The sequence below is a fragment of the Monodon monoceros genome, unplaced genomic scaffold, assembly GCF_005190385.1.
Source record: "Monodon monoceros isolate NGI ecotype Baffin Bay Population unplaced genomic scaffold, NGI_Narwhal_1 Super_Scaffold_21, whole genome shotgun sequence".
Lineage (NCBI taxonomy): Eukaryota > Metazoa > Chordata > Mammalia > Artiodactyla > Monodontidae > Monodon > Monodon monoceros.
The window spans coordinates 62,664,244-62,685,218 of NW_021703778.1; the positions used below are offsets into that span (position 1 = coordinate 62,664,244).

At 42.3% G+C, this 20,975-nt stretch overlaps 1 protein-coding gene and 1 non-coding gene across 2 annotated transcripts in view; one reads left to right on the forward strand and one right to left on the reverse strand.

The window, feature by feature from the left end:
• Nucleotides 1-11,310, reverse strand: part of MYO1E (myosin IE) — a 202,813-nt gene extending 191,503 nt beyond the window's left edge. Inside the window, exon 1 of the mRNA XM_029236458.1 lies at nt 10,936-11,310. Within this exon, the coding sequence (XP_029092291.1) occupies nt 10,936-10,938 (3 nt within the window). The 5' untranslated portion in view covers nt 10,939-11,310. The remainder of the gene's footprint in view (nt 1-10,935) is intronic.
• A 7,763-nt stretch (nt 11,311-19,073) lies between these two features.
• Nucleotides 19,074-19,146, forward strand: TRNAG-UCC. Its single transcript has one exon. It is a non-coding gene; the product is annotated as a tRNA-Gly (tRNA).
• Nucleotides 19,147-20,975: the final 1,829 nt, after the last annotated feature.

Below are 20,975 nucleotides of genomic sequence, written 5' to 3' on the forward strand. Positions count from 1 at the left end.
TGAGATATACCCCTTCTTCCAACCCAAGAAGCAGACAGTACCAAGAGCTGAGAGCTGAGTTTTGCTTTATTTAAATGCCAGTGTAGGGCTTCCCTGGTGGCGCAGTGGTTAAGAGTCCGCCTGCCAAGGCAGGGGACACAGGTTTGAGCCCTGGTCTGGGAAGATCCCACATGCACGGAGCAGCTAAGCCCGTGTACCACAACTACTGAGCCTGCACTCTAGAGCCTGCAAGCCACAACTACTGAGCCCGCTGTGCCACAACTACTGAAGCCTGTGCACCTAGAGCCCATGCTCCGCAACAAGGGAAGACACCGCAAGAAGAAGCCACTGCAAGGAGAAGCCCACACACCACAGTGAAGAGTCGCCCCGGCTTGTCACAACTAGAGAAAGCCTGCACAGCAATACGAAGACCCAATGTAGCCAAAAATAAATAAATCTTTAAAAATTTATAAAAATAAATTAATGCCAATGTAATACAGAGATGGTTAGAATGAAATGATAGCTAGGATTTGCTTCAAAATAAACCAAGAGAAGGTGAGAATAGAGAAAACAAGATTGAAATAATTATATGCCAAAAAATTAAGAGAACCTAGGAGAAAGAGATGAATTCCTATAAATATACAACCTACCAAGATTGAATCATGAAGAAACAAAATTTGAACAGACCAATTACTAGTAAGGAGATTAAATCTGTAATCCAAAACCTCCTAACAAAGAAAAGTCCAAGACCAGATGGCTTTACTGGTGAATTCTACCGAATATTTAAGGAAGAATTAATACCAAACTTTCTCAAATTCTTCCCAAAAATAGAAGAGGAAGGAACACTTCCAAACTCATTTTATAAGGCTAGCATTACCCTAGCACCAAAACCAGACAAGGACACAACATGAGAAGAAAATTACAGGCCAATATCCCTGATGAACACAGACACAAAAATCCTCAACAAATACTAGCAAATTGAATTCACTAATACGTGAAAAGGGAATTCCCTGGCGGTCCAGTGGTTAGGACTCCACACTTTCACCGTTCTGGGAACTAAGATCCTGCAAGCTGTGCGGCACAGCAAATAAATAAATAATGCACGAAAAGATCATACATCACGATCAATTGGGATTTATTCCAGGGATGCAAGGATGGTTCAACATCGGCAAATCAATGTGATACACCACACTAACAAAATGGAGAAAATAAGATTGGCCATGAGTTATCAATTGCTGAAGTCCAGCAATGAGTTTTCTCCCCATTTGTGTAGTTTAAATTTTTCCATTTAAAAAGAGGAGAAAGAGAAAATCAAAGTGAAAGATCCACAGAGTAAGGAATTTTTTTTGAGACCTATGCCCAAAGCTAGGTTAATCCTACTCTCTTCACATCTTGTTGAGGAGACTGTGGCTCACAGAATATGGAAGTGACACCAATATGGATTATTCTGGGAACCATAATACAATCCACAACACATGACTTTCATTCAAGACAAAAAAAGAATTTGTGTGTGTGTGAAGAATGTCTTTCTGCACATGGACAGCTCAGGTCTGGCCAAAAAGGCAGAATTAGTCAGTGAACAGCACTGTCCTGACCTGTTCCAAACAGTATTGCTCCACTGTTATATCCAACAGGCCATCCAGTCCAGTCTGGTTTGGCATGATTCATTGCTCTGGAAGCTTGGACTTAATCATGAAATGTTTATTTTTACAAACTCCCTTCAACAGAAAACAAAAGAGTTTTTTCTTCTTGTTTTTAGCTTCTGCTTTTACTTTTTTCCAGCAAAAATAGCAATTTAAAAATCATACTGAGGCTCCATAATACAAAAGAACTACAAGTTTTAATTCCTCGTACTTTGGGAAAACAGCAGCAGATGTATCAGGAGCAATGGGGGCTTCCGTCATACACAGGGGTTCAGAGGGTCAGCCGGGAAAACTAGATTTGCACTAAATCTATTCCTGCCTCAATGTATTCACCCAACTAGACACGATGAAAGAAAAGGTAGAGGGTAGGAACTGTATCTGAGCCCCAGGGCAGTCCTCGCCCACACTAACCCTGACGGTAGCTATGTGACTTGCTTTGGCCAATGAGACAGTATCAACCATGATGCAAGCAGAGGTTAAAAAAATGCTTGTGCACTATGGCTTGCTTTCTCTTTTGCTGTTCTTGGGAACCCTGTGACCACTGCTGTGTTAACAAACCAGGACTAGCCTATTGTGAAAGCGATAGGTGGCCAAGCCATCTCCACTGCCCCAACTGAACCTGGGCCAACTAACCAGCACGTGAGTGAGGCCATCTTAGCTCATCCATCCCCAGCCAAGCCACCAGCCAACCACAAGGACCTGACGAGCCAGTCCAGCCCAGAACTTCCCAGCCAATGCACAAAATCATGAAAAATAATAAAATCTTTACTATTTAAATCACCAAGTTTGGGGTGGTTAATTATATCAAAACTTAATAGTAAGGTAAGAAAAGGTAAGAAAGGAAAAGGTAAGAAAGATGCTTTAACAGATGCTGAACATCCTGGGACATAATCCCTAACGGAACTTTACATAACTCAGTGGGACTTACTATTGATTTGATTGTATGTCAACTGTCATTAAAACAACCTGACAGGGACTTCCCTTGTGGCACAGTGGATAAGAATCTGCCTGCTAATGCAGGGGGCACGGGTTCGATCCCTGGACTGGGAAGATCCCACATACCACGGAGCAACTAAGCCTGTGCGCCCCAACTACTGAGCCTGTGCTCTAGAGCCCACCAGCCACAACTACTGAGCCCACACACCACAACTCCTGAAGCCCACGTGCCTAGAGCCCATGCTCCGCAACGAGAGAAGCCACCTCAAGGAGAAGCCCGTGCACCGCAATGAAGAGTAGCCCCCGCTCTCCACAACTAGAGAAAGCCCACGAGCAGCAACAAAGACCCAACGCAACCAGAAATAAAATTAAATCTTTAAAAAAAAAAAAAAAAACCTGACATAGACCCAAAATTGCATACTCCTTAATATTCACCTCAAGACAAGGTTTGCTACAACTCTGCGAATGATACTGTGTGGGCTTTGGAGGTGTATGAACCTCCTAAAATTAAATGAAGAATTGTGTCTATGTGGGGTTTTTTTCTTCTTAATTGTAAAAAGATGTTAAAACTATGGGGGAATAATATAAATATTTATGCCCATACTGCCCAGAATTAATGATACTATTTTCTATATTTGCTTTAGATTTTAATAAAGCAAATAAAACATTCTTAACAATGTTAGTTAGTCCACTGACCTCAGTCCTCTCCTTTCCTCCTTCCCCCTTCAGCAGCTTGAATTTGATATCTTTCTAGTCCATCCATTTATTTTTTTAAAAGAACATATACATAAATATATACATAGATGAGTATATATATCCCCGAACAATACAGATAGCCTTGTTTTGTGTTTTGACATTTTTCTTAAATGACTTTACATGTATCTTTCTACAACTTGCTTCTTCACCACATACTACCTTTGTGAGATCTATCCATATTGATTCCCTATTATCAATAAGTCACAGACATTTATGCATTTCTTTCCTAATGGACATTTAGATTGTTCCTGTCTTTCTGGTTGGTTTTCTTGTTTTCCTTGTTATTACAAACACTGTCAGGAAACAGGTCAATAGCTTCAGAGGGCCTCGGGGCACCCCCAAATATTAGGAATCTCTGACAATCTGATGGGAGAAAGGAGCGCTACCATCATTTTGCAGACCTATTTCTGCATTTGAGCATTCCCGAATCTTGAAGGTGCCACCTTTATCATACTATGAAGTAGCTTAACAGATGCTTCTACATTTAAATCCAACATTTCCTGTAACAAAGGTCTGTATCTAATTGGGACACTAAAACAACCGTAATATTTTTGTTATTGAAAATTTTTTAGAATCAGACAACGATACTGTCCAAATCATTCTGTTACAAAGTAATATTGTGCTAACTTGCCGTCAACATCAAAAGCTGGTCACACCAATTAAATTACTAAGAGACTAATGATATGCTATCCTAATTTGTGTTTGTTTTCTGTCATGTATATAGAGACTCGAGGGCTAAGTTTCTTGTAGTTATCTTGTTTCCCTTATTTTCTAGTTTTTAAACTAACTGAGATCAGAGAGCTCTCTAGCATGACTTTCTTTTACTTTTATGCTTGATCCCAGTGTGATATCATCTAGTCCCCAAATGTTGTGACATGCAAACATCCACGAACAAGGAAATTAAAAAGTCCAGACTTTAAACAGATTAAAAAAAAAAAAAATCAACCTTGTTTTCCCTCAGGAGTATGTAAAATAATGAAATGTTATACAGATATCTGGACCCAGAAATTTCAAATTCAGAAATAATGTACACAATTGCTTTTGAAAGAGCATAAAGTTAGCAGACCTGGTTCATTACATACAAGTTGTATGGCCCTGAACAATTCTCTTGCCCTCACTACACTCTGGTTTTCTTACCTATAAAATGGCAGCAAAAACCATCATTTGTACAAGAATGAGATGAAATCACCTATAAGAAAGCCCTTTGTTATTCCCTACTCTGTGAGCATCTCATAAGCAGAGGCAGGGCTTAATTCATCTTTGATTTTCTAGCGGTTGCCACCATATTTGGTAAGAATTCCTACCTATCAGGCATGTACGCTAACCTCCTTGGCAACTGCTGTGTCTTCTCCACTTTGGGGTTCAAAGCTCCTCGTCTCCAACCACTTGGGTCCTCTGACAGGGGAACTCATAGTTGCCAAGTTGCAGTCAGAGGCCTGAGCACCCACTGTTGTCACACATTTGAGTTCCAGTATCATGATCCTGGGAGAACACCAACAGTACCCACCTCAGGTCAAGACCGGGGAGTGTGGAGTGTACACCAAGCCAGCCAGTCCTGGCTTCAGACTTTACACCAAAGAGAGGGCTCCATGTATCAGCGGGACAGGAGGCTGAGCAGCCCAGCACTGCTGAGGGCAGTTCTAATGGGGGCAGGAAGGAACAGTCACTGGTGCGTCTGGAGGACAGTTCTCCATACAGTTAGGACTCAAGTTGGGTAATCAGGTTACATGGGATTATCATACCACCACCAAAATACGATAAATATGTTTACCAAGGAAAAGAGTTTACAAAATACATGGGGAAATACAGAACACAAATTGTATATTAGCCCCATAATTACAGCTACATAAAAATGATGTGCGTTTCGATAGTTTGGAAGGAAACCCAAAGACATGAAAAAAATTAGCACTAGGGTAGTGGTATTATGGTTAATTCCTCTAAATTTATTTTTTATAATCTTTTAAAGTTGATACAGTAATGCATCAAAAATAATTAACAACCTTCCATCTCCAGGCAGGCTTTTTTTTGAAGGGCCCCAGAAAGAAAACTACCTGGTCCTGCCTAGACTCTAATCCACCACCGTGGTTTGGTGGGAAAAGCCTTATTAAACTGGGATCAGAAAACCTGGATTCTGGCACCAGATCAGTCAAAACCTAGCTCTGAGACTTTCAAAGCCATTTAACCTCTCTAGATCTTTCTATGAATTCCAGCCAAAGGATTTAGGATAGACTCTTAAATTCTCTTCTGGGCTCTCTACAATGTAGTGTATGTTTTACTTTCTACAATGCTGTGTATGATTTCAAAGTCCCATGAATGAATTTTTAACAAACACATCAGAACTCAAAACACCTAAGACAGGGTGGCCTCCTTCAGAGCAGTTCTTAAGAGTACTGATTCCTGGAAGAACCACCTCCTTTTTGGCCCCCAGGGCCTACGTTACACGATACTGCCCATGTTCAGGACCAATTTTTTCCCCCTTTGAGGCAGAATGTGACTCCTGGAAACAGCTGAGAGGGACCTTATACAAAGTCTGGTGAGTAAGATGGGTGATCAGCTGCACACTAGCATTTTAGGTCATAAAGGAAGTAAAAGAATTTTCTTAAATGACCATTCGTAAGTGCCCTGAACAACATTAATGACAGTGCTCCCATGGTGGCAATTCAGAAAGGAGGGCTGACTTCACCTGCATATACGGTGTTGAAGCTATTGTCCCTATTTTTAGGGACGACTCTTATAGTTTTACTTCTCTGAAGTAAAGCTGTCATAAAGATATGTAACAAAAAGACTTCACTAATATGCCTCCAAACCTTTCATCTCTGCCAAAATAAATTTTGAAGTTGAAATTCAAAACACAATTTGTTTACCATTGTTACAGAATGTGCTTACAAGGCCAAGCTGTTTATTTTTAATACCTTTGGCATTTAACCTTTAACCCCTTATTTGTTCTGTAAATATTAAGTCCCAGCATGGTAAAAAAAAAAAAAATTAAAATATTAAAATCTCACCACGGAGAAACCCATTTTAATCACATATTGATAAATACACAAGTTGCTGCATCTTTGTTTAAAAAACAGTAGATGATTCAAACTTGGAAAATTACGAATGTACGTAATTTCTCTATGATCCATAATGAAGCTTTACATGTGTATAGAGGTTTCAAAATATTCCTGCTTTTTTGAAGCTGATGAAAAGAGCTTTCACAAATTCTTACCAAGTAATGAGACCCAGTCCTCTCCTCATAGGAGAGAGGTCTCACATGAGCTCATAACATTAACATTGAAGGGCAGAAGGTTGTATTCCAAGTCATGTTTACAAAAATGCTCATTATCTAGCCCCAAGGAGAACCCCTGAAACAGACCTCAAATTCATGAGATGCAACAGGGAAAGGAGTAATAAAAGAGGTCCACCATGCAATATGGAGGTTGGGGGGAGAGGGGGAGTACCTTCCCACTGGAGGGAGTTAAAGGGTTAAGAAAAAGAGAAGTTCAAGCAGAAACGAACACACCATTGTAAAGCAATTATACTCCAATAAAGATGTTAAAAAAAAAAAGAAAAAGAGAAGTTCAATTTACAGGCTCACCACTCACTGCACTACCTGCACAGGTGTTGAGCTAGCTCCAAACGGTGGCAGCTGGATGCATACTGCCCCTGTTTAACAGCTTAGAGAGTCCATGGGCTGGAAACACCAGGCAACTCCCTCTCTTAAGGGCAACGCAGTGGGAAGGTGTGCCTGTGTCAGTAAAAATCGAATGCCCTTGCTGGGAATGTGGCTAAAGTTTAGACTTCCTGCTGGCGAGTGAATGGAAGGAAGCACAGTGGTTCGCAGGACAGCACTTTGAGATTTACAACAGGGTGGCCGCAAACAGCTGACCTGTTTGGCCTCTCAGCGACGATCAGCACCCTTTTAAAAATTGGCAGCTCTGGCATAAAAATCTAGATTTTCAGCTTCTCCTGAAAAAGCAGACAATTTGGTAATGTGGTCAATGTAATCACAGCCTAAGGTCAAGTAATGATGGCTCTTTTGACGGACACATGTTCTGTATTTACTCTCCAGAGGCCATTCTCACCCCATCAAAAATCGTATCCTGGCCTCTGTAGACATTTGAGTTTGCAACCACTAACAAAGCTGAAATCCCCAGCAAAACTGAGGAGGAAGTGGCTTTCAGCTTCTGCAACTGTCTGCTTCCTCTGCTTCTCCATCCCCTCCATCCATGGCACCACTGGGCTTCCCTCCTTGCCCTGGGCTGCCAAACATTTCCTACTAGGCAGGCCCACCCACAGTGGTCCCAAGACAATGCCCTGGATTCCACTCTTGCCCTAACCCTCTACCTCTATCAAAACTTTTCCGGACTTCATCCCATTCCTTTCTGTTTTGGCTCTGTGTTGTGTTGTTTTGGCCAGGAGACTACTCACTAGAAATCTGATAAACTAATTAGCGGGAATGGACTAGGTTACCTTCGCAGAAAACATGCTTGAAATGGATTCCAGACTTTCTAAATACATGCCATGCCTTCACCCAAAGGAACTTACCTACCTTGTAGTCAGCTGCATCAGATTTCTAAGTTCGTAAGCCTATTCCTGTGTATTTTTATGTGTACTCTCTGCAATTTACTCACAAGTAATATGCAAGTAAGGAGACGGGGACACATCTTGAACATATTCTGAGGTGATGGTCAAGTCACATGTACTCAAGTATGTCAGTATATCTCAGTCACAAAAGCCTTATGAATCACAGTTTCTAGCTCCAAAGTATACAGCAGAGCTATACACATGGGTTCCAGTCCATTAGACAGTCCAAACTGGTCATGGCCACAAAAGTAGAACTTCCTTTGTGGCTGATGATAAAGCCACATTCTACAAAGGAAACCTTAGATGGGTATTATTATTGATTAAAGTCAAAGGAGATTGTTGTACCCTCCTAACCAATGTATACTAAATTATAGAGACAGGCAGAGATTTTTTTGGTGTTTTCCTTTCTTTTTCTTTTTTGGTCCTCCAAGTCTAAGAAAAAAAAGAAAGAAATTGCTATTGCCTGGTAGTATTCTTGGTTCTCCAAAGACGGAGAAAAATGTCCCAAAGTGAGTTTTCAGGAGGAAATATAAGGTCAACTGTAAGCTGTACCCTTTGTTCATGAGTCAGAAAATGGCAATCTTCCTTATGAATCACAAATGAGTGAGCCTTGGTAGGGCCTTTAGTACAGGTGGAGAGCCTTCCAATCTGCTACCAGATTTCCTAAGATATCTCGCAGAGAGCGAGAGACAGAGAAATCCACAGTACAGGTGCCAAGGGCCTGATGAATTATAATCTCCATGCTAACACTGAGCCACACCCACTGGAGGCATTGCCCCTTCTCTTCCTGTTGTAAGCAGCTGAGGGATGCAGCTGGGCAGACTCAGACAGATGTGAAACACAAAATGAAGCCTCATTTGGCTGGAAGGGGATCTTACATAAATAGTAAATACTATAATAACTGAGATTTCTGACTATTTAAGCTGCTGATGCTCTGTTCTAAGGCAACTTCACACATCTAATGCACAGACTTAATTTTCAAGCCAGCGAAGAAATGATTCATTTAATTTTTGCCAAATTACTCTAGATCCAGTAGATGGAGTGATGGCGCAGCTCCTATTTCAGGACAGCCAGCTGTTTCAACTTTTCTGTCAGGGAATCGGGGCCTCAGCAACTGTATCTGATGCACTGATAGTCTCCTGGAGGCCCACAATACGGCCATCTGTGCTGTTGGCAGGGAACAGCAATAGGTAAGTCATACCCCTGTCCTTCAATAGACACCCTACATACTCTGGAAACAGCTCTTCCTTAGAACATGCCTCTTCTGCACCCACTTCACAAACCATCTACTTCAACAGCAATGGACCGAATTGAGCGTCCAGTTTCTGAGGTCCCCAGAAAAGTCATGCTACACTACTTTTTAGTCTCTCCAGCATGAAAAATGAGTGAACTAAGGGAAAGTTAATTTTCTCAAGGTACCACTCAACTATTTAAATTCAGCAGGATTTTTTAAACTCTTGACATAGAACACATTTTTTTTTTTAGAAATATTGAACCATGGGAAATAATTCTAGCAATTATGAAGTATTAAGATTCACATTGCTTAAGTTCAGGTAGCCAGTTAGGCAGTGGCCCCATTTAGGTAGCTCCACCCAAACACACAGTGTAAGTAAATGGTTCTCTTTAGGGGTTCCAAAAATAATATGGGGTGGACTTACTTCTTAAACCCTAAAACTGAAAGGGAAATTTTATTTACAGATAAAGTGTCCTCTTCGGTAGACACAAGGGTGACATAACTTTGGACTAGGTGAAAAGAAAAAGCTTTGGTCAAGGATGCCCTTTTAAATATTTTGGTTTGTTTGTTTTTAATCATTCTTTTGAATAAACACAGCACTGGAACAAGGGCTGCTTTTGAGTTTTGTGTGTAGGTTCCTATGGGCCTTTCCTAATTTCCCTCAGACTCCTGCAGGATAGAGATTTTTAAATTAGTGCTGTACCGGTTATCACTGTGACTTAGCACCCCTTTCACAGTCACTAAAAAAACAACAAAAACCAATCAGAAGAGGACCAGTTCATCCACCTAAGCCGGATTATTTGAAAAGAAGCAAGTGTGGAAACTATGAAGCCTTGTAGTAGAACTTTTTCCCCCCTCTGATGGACTGCCAATCTCTTCAAAATAGAGCCCTTGCTTTTGTGCTTAGGAAAGAAAAGTACACCACCCCAAAACCCAAGGGATGCGGCTAAGGTTATTGGGGGCGGGGTAGCCGAGGCCGGGAGGTCGGGGTGGAGGAAAAGTCAGAAACGAGTCAGAGAGAGAGCCAGACACTTCCATCAATACCCAAAGTGCCAAAGGAAAAAGAACAAAAAACTCGACTTCCTCCCATGCGTACCGTTCGCTGTACACCCGAAAAGTGCCAGCCACCTCGCACTTGGGGGAAGTGGAGGAGGGTGGTGTTTACTCGGCCTTTTTGGTGCAAAGACCCTCCGGGCCGGCGCCCAGCGGAGCCCAGGCCGGCCTGGCTCCCGGCAGCCCCGGCTCCCGGCAGCCCCGCGACACCCTCGCCCGCAGCCGCCAGTCCACCGCCAGGTGCTCGCCCTACCTGGCGCCCCACTGCCTTTGTGCGGCCGCGCCGCCCCCGCCGGCGCGCGGATGCCAGCGGGACAGCTGCGGCGCTGCCGGGCGGCCGGGGGAGGAGCAGTGGTCCGCGGCGCCGGTGCAGCGGGCGGGGAGCGCGCGCACTGAGGGGCGCAGGCGGCCGCTCCCACCTTCCCAGCGGGAGGCAATTGATACCCCCCGCCGGGCCGTGACCCTGAACGCGGACCTCCCCGCACTCCGGCTTCCGACAGCTGGCAGCCATAGCCACCCCGGCCACGAAAAGTTTGGCGACGCCGAAAGTGACTTGAAAGAAAGTTTTCCTTGGCCCCTCACTCCGTCTCCCGCAGCCCCGGTTGAGCGAAAGCTGCAGGAAATAAGGGCTCGCGACGTGCCTACTCCCGCGTCCAGCTTCTCCACCCCTGGCCTCGGCAGCGCGCCCAAGGTGGGTGCCCCGCGCCCCGGCTTCCCGCCCCATCCCTGGGTCAGGCGTCCCGGGACGCCGCGCGGCCAACTCACCATGGTGACTCGCGCCGCGGTCGCGCCTCTGCCGGGTCCGGCTGCCGGGGAGCTGGGGCTGGAACGCAGTCTCCTGGGCGAACTTCAAAAGTTGGTTCCCTTCGCCAAAAACAGGCTCTCGACACCCAAGCACTCACAGGAACCAATGGGAACCCTGGGGGGACTCCATCCAGGCGGGATCGGCGGCGGTAGGTGAGGGCGAGCAGGAGGCGGCTTAGCAGGCGGGGCGCATATTGCGGAGGGCACGGGTCCACCCGGACCGGGCGCTCGCCGCCCGCCTAGGTGAGAGCAATGCTCTCCGCGCGTCCGACTAGCTGCCCTACCTCGCTCCTCTTCCTTCGGCCACCTTCTCCGTTCTCCTCTGGCTGAGCCTCGGCTCGGGTAGGGCAATCTGTCCATAAATGGAGAATTCAGCTCAGGCCTGACCAATCAGGGTTTGTTTTCATAGCGTCACTCCTCAGGGAAACCGTAGTAGCCAACAAGCTTGGAGCTGCTGGAGTTTCCAAAGCCCTCTGGATCCTGTAGTCCTCCTCCACGCCAGCCTCCAAAGAGCGCTGCTGACCCAGCTAGCTCCCGGTGGCATGACTTGAACTGGTAAGAAGAAAACCACTCTGTGAAAGAGAGGTAAACTTCTAAATTTTTTTTCTTTTAAACGCGAAAGTTAGAGTAAGTGTAGCTGAAGTGGTATGATTTTTCCCATAACTTTTTTTTTTAAAGAAGGAAATATTTTATCAGCATAAAAGATCAGAGTCGTGGCAGCAGCCCAAAGGAAATCCTTTTTCTTTCCAACGTCTGGATTGTGAGGAAAGTCAAAAATATCGTTTCCCCCACCCTTTCTTTTACCTGAATTTCCTTGGAAAACAAAGGAAGGCTTTTTGAGGGGGAGGCGGGAAGGGGGAATTTTGATGGTGAAGGAGTTGCACGTGCAGCGAGGCCAAGGACTGGGGAGAGAGGCATGGGAAGAATGCGCCATCCACTCTCAGTCAACACAAATCTGTCGAGAGCAATTAGCATTACAATCAAGAAATCAGGTGGGCAGTGAGGAGAAGATTGGAGTGGGGGCGGGGAAGCAGAATCCTGAAATAAAGGTAGAGGGTCTGATATTATTGTTTTCAGAGTTCATGAAGTAAACTTGGTTGGTTATAACAGGATGGTCCTCTCTGGATCTGTGGTAGGTAAGACTTGAAAACTTAAGGGCACAGAAAAACTATGAAGCATAATGATTTACTGTGATTTGCTTTATGAACTTTGGTGGTAGCCCTTCACTTGAATAAAGGATCCTGGAGTTGGAATGGATGTTAAAAATGCTCTTGTCTAGGGCTTCCCCGGTGGCGCAGTGGTTGAGAGTCTGCCTGCTGATGCGGGGGACACGGGTTCGTGCCCCGGTCCGGGAAGATCCAACATGCCGCGGAGCGGCTGGGCCCGTGAGCCATGGCCGCTGAGCCTGCACGTCCGGAGCCTGTGCTCCGCAACGCGAGAGGCCGCAACAGTGAGAGGCCCGCTTACCGAAAAAAAAAAAAATGCTCTTGTCTAGAATGGGTAAACAAAATGTAGTGTATCCATAGAATGGAATATTATTCGGCCTTTAAAAAGGAAGGAAGTACTAACACACGCTACAACATGAACCTTGAAAGTATTAAGTGAAAGAATCCAGAAAAAAAGATCCCGTATTATATGATTCCATTTGTATGAAAATAGAGAATGGGGACATCCATAGAGACAGAAATTGGTAAATTATTGATTGCCAAGGGCTGGGGGAGGGGAGGATGGGAGTAGTTGCTAATAGGTGTGTGTTTTCTTATTGGTGAAAATAGTCTGGAATTAGATGGTGGTGATGGTTGCACAACTTTGTGAATATACTAAAAACCACTGAACTGTACATTTTAAAAGGGTGGATCTTACAGTATGTGAATTATATCTCCAACTTAAAAACTGAAAGAAAATCATGTTGACCAACTTTTTTTTAAAAAAACATGTTGACCAAATTCTCGTAGTAATCATCCACACAGTTAGGCAAATAAATGTAATTGATTGCCTGCCATAGGTCATCATGGCCACTGTGAATACAGTGGTCTCTGCCCTCACCAAGCTTACAATTTTAGAAGGAGGGAAACAAAAGATAGATTTTAAAACAATAAATAATTACAGGAAAGATACAAGTACAATAAAAAGTAACAGTAGTTTTGTGCAGGGAACTGCCATATTTGGAGCTATAGGTTAGGTAATTCATCTGGTAGCATTCTGTAGCACAGACTGCACAGGAAACCATGAGACATCTGTTGAACACTCATTATGAAGTAGGTCCACACAGGCGTGATCATTGGCTAAATACATTCAGCTGTGATACATTATTCTCAGGTAAGTCTGATTCCACGTCTCAGAGGTATGTCAGCTTCAAAATTCAATCAGGCATTTTAAGAACTAGTGGAACAGGGAATTCCCTGGTGGTCCAATGGTTAGGACTTAGTGCTTTCACTGCCTGCACCAGGTTCAATCCCTGGTGGAGGAGCTAGGATCACCGTGAAAGAAAAACAACTAACGAACAGATGTTATCAAAAGGGAAATCTGAGCTTACCAGTTACACAAAAAACACTACTTAGGTTGGAATTGACACATTGCTTCAACCACCATCCTGTCCATGCAACCCTGATTAGTAATCAGACTGAGATGGGCTTTGAGGGATACAAGCAAAGATGTAGCTGTTTTCCCCAAGGTTAACCTAAGGATATGCAACACTGAAAATCTCTTAATAATCCATCACCAACCTGTCAGTCTTGGATTTATCTAAAACTACCTTGACGCTATCTGTCAGTTGTATTAGCATTTGAGTTTTTTTTTAAGTGCTTAATTTGCCCTAATAATCTCTTTCCAGTTTCCAGAAGTATTCCCAGCTCTAGTAGGTGGGACTTTGATGAAGATGTCTGCTTGTGTTCATTTTTCATGATTTTGTGATATAATTCCTTTCCAGATTAAATATAAATATATAGATTAATGCCTACGTCTAGGCAGTACTTAGAATATGAGATTTCATGCACATAAACCTGAATTTGTAGTCTGGCTTTTCCACTTAACTGGCTATAAGATCTTAATTTCTCTGAGTTTCAGTGCCCTTATCTATAAAATAGATTGATATTTCTCTGAGTTTCAGTGCCCTTATCTATAAAATAGATTGATATTTCTCTGAGTTTCAGTGCCCTTATCTATAAAATAGATTGATGTAAGTCTGAAATGAAATGTGTGCAAACATGGTCAACAAATTTTGGTTCCTTTTTCCTTTCCCTTCTGATTAGGGATTCAGACCTAGATCCCTGGGTGAGATCAGATGGTCCTTGGCCCTCTGAATTGCATGCCAACTCCTGGAGGCTGTTTGTGTGTGCCCTTTTCTTCAGGGAGAGTTAATAGCTTTCATCAAATCCTCAAAGATTTGGTAACTGCCAGAACATTAGGACCCACAGCTCTTTTCTTTTTTTTCTTTTTGCAGTACGCGGGCCTCTCGCTGTTGTGGCCTCTCCCGTTGCGGAGCACAGGCTCCGGACGCGCAGGCTCAGTGGCCATGGCTCACAGGCCCAGCCGCTCCGCGGCATGTGGGATCTTTCCGGGCCGGGGTACAAACCCGTGTCCCCTGCATCGGCAGGCGGACCCTCAACCACTGCGCCACCAGGGAAACCCGGACCCACAGCTCTTGATCATATTAGTTATGCCTCTCTGGATCTTTGTCTCTATTATTGTGTTTTTCTTGAGTCATAGGGATTAGAACTGAGTCTGATACTAAAAGCACAGAAGTTCTTGGATTCTCAAAGCAAAACTCACTAATTCACAGTTTGAGCATAGAATACAGTGTGTGATGACGTGGAAGAGCCTATAATTTCATGAAGAATCCCTTCAAGCCCTCCCCTGCTCCATCCCCATCTTAGGAAGGTACCTTGTCAGTTTTGGCTGGGGTGACCATACATCCTGGTTTACTTGGGGGAGCCCAGTTTATGCCTTTATCTCAATGAAATGATAAAGTGCACCCCTCTTGCATTCCCAACAGGCCTAGTTTGAATGATAAACCATGGTCACCATAGATTTTTGGCCAAGTTGCACCCCCTAAAAAATTCCTCACTTTTTAAAATGAAAGTTTTTCCAATTTTCTTGACTTCACCTATTTTGCAGAGGACTCAATATCTTACCAGATATTTATTCTTATGATCTCAAGATCAGAGTAGCAATGAAGGGAAAGCAACTTTCAAAATTGTAAAACTCATTCTAGACACATGATGGAGCTAGTCAGATGAGACTTTATACAGAAGTTGGCATGATTAACTGCGTTTTATCTGGGGCGGAATGAAAAGGAATGAAAGAAAAACTCAAGATGAATACAAAGCTCAAATCCCCATATGAATCCATCAGTGAAAAAAAAAATCACTGCTCATGTATTTTGGAAAATAATTAGTAAGAAGATAATATAGGGCAATGAAATGAGTTTCCACGTCAGTATCATGAAAGAACATCAGAATGCGTTCACCACAGTACAATTAAAGAAAAATTTGTTAATGGAAAAATGAGGGCAGAAATCTTTAACAAGACACTAATGAAAGAGAGGCTGGCGTCACATCAATGTGAGATGTCCTGGGTAATCGCTGTTTCTACCATAACAGGCATCATTTATTAGGTTCAGTAGGTATCAGATACTGAGCTAAGTGCTTACTGTGCAATCTTATTCCATCTTCCATACAACCCTATTAACTTTGTTTGCAGTTAAGAAACTAAGTTGAGAGAGTTTGAAGTAACTTGCCCAAGATAACACTCAGCTACCATGCATCAAATCTATATATTTGTCTGACTCTGAAGCCCAAACTTTTACCTTCTAAGCAGTGACTCTGTAGTAGGAATGCCCATTAGAAAAAATTTCCCCTTATGCAGGCCCAGTATGAATGAGAGCACACCTTAGGAGCCTGTCCAAACCAGGATCCTGGAAAAATTCTTGCTATTTATTTAATTTTTTAAAAAAATTGGTGTATAGTTGATTTACAATGTTGTGTTAGTTTCTGGTGTACGGCAAAGTGATTCAGTTATATATACATATATTCTTTTTCAGATCCTTTTCCATTATAGGTATGATAAGATACTGAATATAATTCCCTGTGCTATACAGTATGTCCTTGTGGTTTATCTATTTTATGTATAGTAGTGTGTATCTGTTCATCCCAAACTCCTAATTCATCCCTCCCTTCCTTTCCCCTCTGGTAACTATGAGTTTGTTTTCTGAAAAAATTCTTGCCTTTTTAAGAATTACTATGATGATAAATTATGAATTTGTATAGAGAGTTTAAGTCAACTTCAAACATTCTTTGTTCTTCTAATAATGTTAATATTGATTTGTGAAAAGGATATTGCAGAGAATTTCAACAGTGGGATAATGTGATATGATGCTACTTTTTTTATATAAATTAATTTATTTATTTATCTTTTTCTTTCTGGCTGCGTTGGGTCTTCGTTGCTGCGCACGGGCTTTCTCTAGTTACGGCAGCTTCACGTTGCGGAACGTGGGCTCTAGGCACGCGGGCTTCCTTAGCTGTGGAATGTGGACTCAGTAGTTGTAGCTCGCAGGGTCTAGAGCACAGGCTTAGTAGCTGTGGTGCACGGGCCCAGTTGCTCCACGGCATGTGGGATCTTCCCAGACCAGGGCTCGAACCCGTGTCCCCTGCATTGGCAGGTGGATTCTTAACCACTGTGCCACCAGGGAAGTCCCTGATGCTACTTCTGATTAATATAACTTTTTTGCTATAACAATTATTTTACCAAAATAAAAGAATAGGAATCACTTAAACATATGTTTAGATTGACAGCTTACTAAGTGCACGTTTATATAAACTTATGATTATATTTTCTCTGATACAAGCCAGTCTTTTTTTTTCTTTTCTTTTAAAATTTATTTATTTATTTTTGCTGTGTTGGGTCTTCGTTTCTGTGCGAGGGCTTTCTCTAGTTGTGGCAAGCGGGGGCCACTCTTTATCACGGTGCGTGGGCCTCTCACTATCGCGGCCTCTGTTGTTGCGGAGCACAGGCTCCAGACACGCAGGCTCAGTAGTTGTGGCTCACGGGCCTAGTTGCTCCGCGGCATGTGGGATCCTCCCAGACCAGGGCACGAACCTGTGTCCCCTGCATTAGCAGGCAGATTCTCAACCACTGCGCCACCCAGGAAGCCCCAACCAATCTTTTCTTTTCTTTCTTTCTTCCAGTGTCAATTTGATTTTTACATTCAGAAGATAAGCCCTGACCTTTCTCCAGATTTAAAAATGATTAAATAATGAGTAATACTAGTTATGGTGTCCCATGATCTATCAAGGAGTGAGGCAATCTACAGAAGGGAGCTTTGCTGATAACTGAATCTCCTGGATCAATAATGTGACCACAGCCTGGTTTTCTTTCTTCTTCTCCCTTACTGTCAACTTATGCTGTCTTATTGGATTTTGTGTATTCTTTTAAGTCATCTTTAATCTTTGCTGGAACAAGGCAAGGCATGTATGAATAAATATATACATTTAACAAACTAAAAAAATAACACAAAACTGTGTGAGCCTTCCCTTGTTTAAGCACTGAAACTTTTTTTTTAACTTGGAGGAAAATTTTTCTACATGCTTCATTGCCTTTTGAAAATATGCTGAACATCAAGCAGCCTGTGCTTGAAGACTCAAGGTCATCACTATAAATATCAATTATCGCACAGGGTTATACTGAACTGAGGTCCTTGGGGACTATTGAATGGAACCACCGTTTGCCACTATACTTTATGGCCCTGGACTGCTATACTTGTACAGTTATACTATTTTTTTCTTTAGATTTTATATCCTCCATTGTTAGAGACTTTTTTTCTCCTGCTATTCCAGTCTAGACTCCTTTAGTAACAAGGAGGAAAAAAAAGAAAAAAGAAAAAAGAACGCACATGGGTTGTTTTGTGAGAAAAATATTTTAAAGGTATGTATGCCCCAGAGCCCAGCGAAAAAAACAATACAAAGGAAGATAGGGCTATATATGCTCTCTGTCCTTTTCTGGCTTCCTGGCTTCTCTGCAAGGATGGATGTTCTTCTCTGTCTCTTCAAGCTTCTCTCACTTACTCATAGTTGCTCCTCCTTCCATAATTTCAGCTTGCAAAGTGTCTTTAGTTTGTCGTGATCCTGACTCAGGCCCTCAAACCACCTTTTAGCTGTACTGCCCACAACTTACTGGAAACTTCCCCCTTAGTCTCTGGATTCAAGTCCCAGAGAAAGAAAGGGAGGGAAAGAAAGAGAGAGAGAGTCTGACTCAACCAGCTCAACCTTTCAAACTATGCCACCAGGTCATAGGTCAGTGGAAAGCCTATGTAAGGCTCTGCTTGAACAAGGTATCTGTATAGTCACATTCCAAGCAAATGTTGTCACAAGGGTAGTGTTCTAGAGCTCCTGCACTATTAACAGAAGATGGTAAATGGGGACAATCTCTGAGGAGGGGATACTCCAACTTAGGGGTACGCAGCCATTTGCCAATGGCGACTGTCTGCTACTTTAATTTATACACAGTTGTCTTGGTGAGGCCAGGAGGGAAGTTTCATTCACCTCTTCAACAGAAAAAATTGCATAGGTTTTGCAACAATCGTCATCATTTCAACTTTATTGTCACACACCTATAAATGTATTTATATACTTAAGATGTGACATATGTTTTGCATTTATTATCATGCACTTAGAAATGTGTGTTTATGCATGCTTATAACTGTTTGTATATACACATAGATGTGTGTGTGTTTAAGATGACATTTTTCAAGATATTGTTACAACTTGGGGGGATTTGTTTTTCTTAATAGACTTTATCTTTTAGAGTGGTTTTAGGGTCACAGCAAAATTGAGGGGAAAGTACAGACTTCCCAGACATCTGCCCCCACCATGCATAGCCTCCCCCATTATCAACAGGGGGGTTTACTTTGAATAGAGTGCTTCTTGGTGTGGGTGTCTGCATGTTGCAGCATGGTTTCCAAACCACTATTCTTTTCACTCACCACGACAGCAAACATTTGCTGAGCATTGTTGTAGGCGCTGGAGAACTGTAAGACAAGTCACCTGTCCCCCTGGGATTCACATCTTTCCATGTACATCGAAAACCTACACAACAATGGGAATTCCCTGCTGGTCCAGTGGTTAGGACTCTGTGCTTCCACCTCGGGGGGCACAGGTTCGATCCCTGGGCAGGGAACTAAGATCCTGCAAGTCGCATGGCACGGCCAAAAAAAAACAAACAAACAAAAAAAACCATACACAACAACACAAGGGCTTCCTACTTCAATACACACCATACTCCCCAAAATACACACCACGTTAGATGTATCAAATTCAAAAACAGATTTGTGTTTTTTAAGGAGAGAGTTCTATTTCCAGAGAGCTAAAACACAGTCTAAAATTCCTAATTGTGCCTTGTCTCTTAGATATACTCTTAAGCTGCAATTCCAAAATTTGGTAGATGTTCTTTAAATTTGAGCTCTCCATCCCAGCTGAGCAGAGTCGACCAGTTAAAGTCTAAAGGCAGCTTTCCAATATGGGTCAGGCTGTTTACCTCCCTATGGACCAGGAATAGTTTTCTTTATCTGTAAAAACAGAAGTAATGACACCTCCACCATTTATTTCAATTAAGTCATGTGAAGTGATTAGAATGGTGACTAAGGCCTATAGAGAGTTCTCAGTATGAGTCGTCATTATTGAGGCTAAAGATTCACCAGCTAATTATTTCCTTCTGTGTCTCAATTGTTCTAAGTTTATGAGAACTATACTTCTGTTGACTGGTGTTTGCATTGATATTTTCCCCATATTTCACTAATTTTGATAAAGCAACAAGGCTAAATGCAACTTTGTAGGAACATAGTTGAATAAATGCTGTGAGACTGAGAAAGATGTTGGCACAGAAGGAACTGAACTGTGAGCTGAGCCTGAAGGAAGCAACCACATGAGATCCATCAAAATATTCCTTTGTTACCTGGCTTATTGCCTGGTGCCATATAGGAAAGATGGGTCAGGTACATTAATGTACAGTGTCCTTATTTGTGCAGAAGTGAATGGACAGAGGTCAAGGGCACCAGGAGATGGCCTTTCCCTTTTACTCTATTAAATTCCTGGAAATCCCAAAATAAAGCCAAATGTGATAAAGTTGATGATAGCTTCCCATAAAAGGATGCTTCAGTAAGGTATCGGTAACAAATGAATTATATATTTGACCGAGAATGTGATTCTAAAAGCAGCTATGACCATTATAAAGCTTGTGTAATTTTAGCACAGTTTTGCTCCAAATGGTATAAAATGGATATAAATGTGCACTTCTGTTATAGAAAGGACCTCAGTGGATTGAAAAGCATATTATAGCACATAAAAATACCATGCAGCTATCATAAATTCTAACTATATAAGTTTGCCCTAAAATAGCATGCCAGCTCTAATAACTATTACTTAAACATTTCATTAGGAGTACTTTCTTAATTTCTTTCCAGTTTAAAAACTGGGAGTGGGTATGAGAGTGGTGCCAGGGAAGGGGATGCTTAGGAATAATTTATAAAGTAGAAGTAATGTTTTTTTCTTGGTTAATTTCCTTATAAAGCTAAGTTATTTAAACTATAAGCACCCGGCAGAAAAAAAGGGGGGAAAAAAAAGCAGCTAACAGAATAAAAAGTGGTTGAATAGATAAATAAAAACCAAAAGAAAAGTAACCAGACTCCCAGTTTTTTTTGCAGTACATGATCATTGGTTTTAAATTACAAAAGAAATATACACTTCATATTATAAAATAAAGCATGTGAATTCAGAGTTTGTAAAATAAAAAGTGAAAGTCTACTCACCCACACTCTCTCCTACAAGATTTTAAATGTGAGAAAATGGTGATTCCATTGGTAGAAAATGAGGCTCCAGAAAATGGTGATTCCACTGGTAGTAAGAGGAGGCTCCAGTGTCAGTGAATTCCAAGTTAGATGTGTTCAGTTGGAGCTAACAGAGATCTCTGGGAGAGATCTCTAGGTATCTCTGAGAGAGACTGGTTGAACC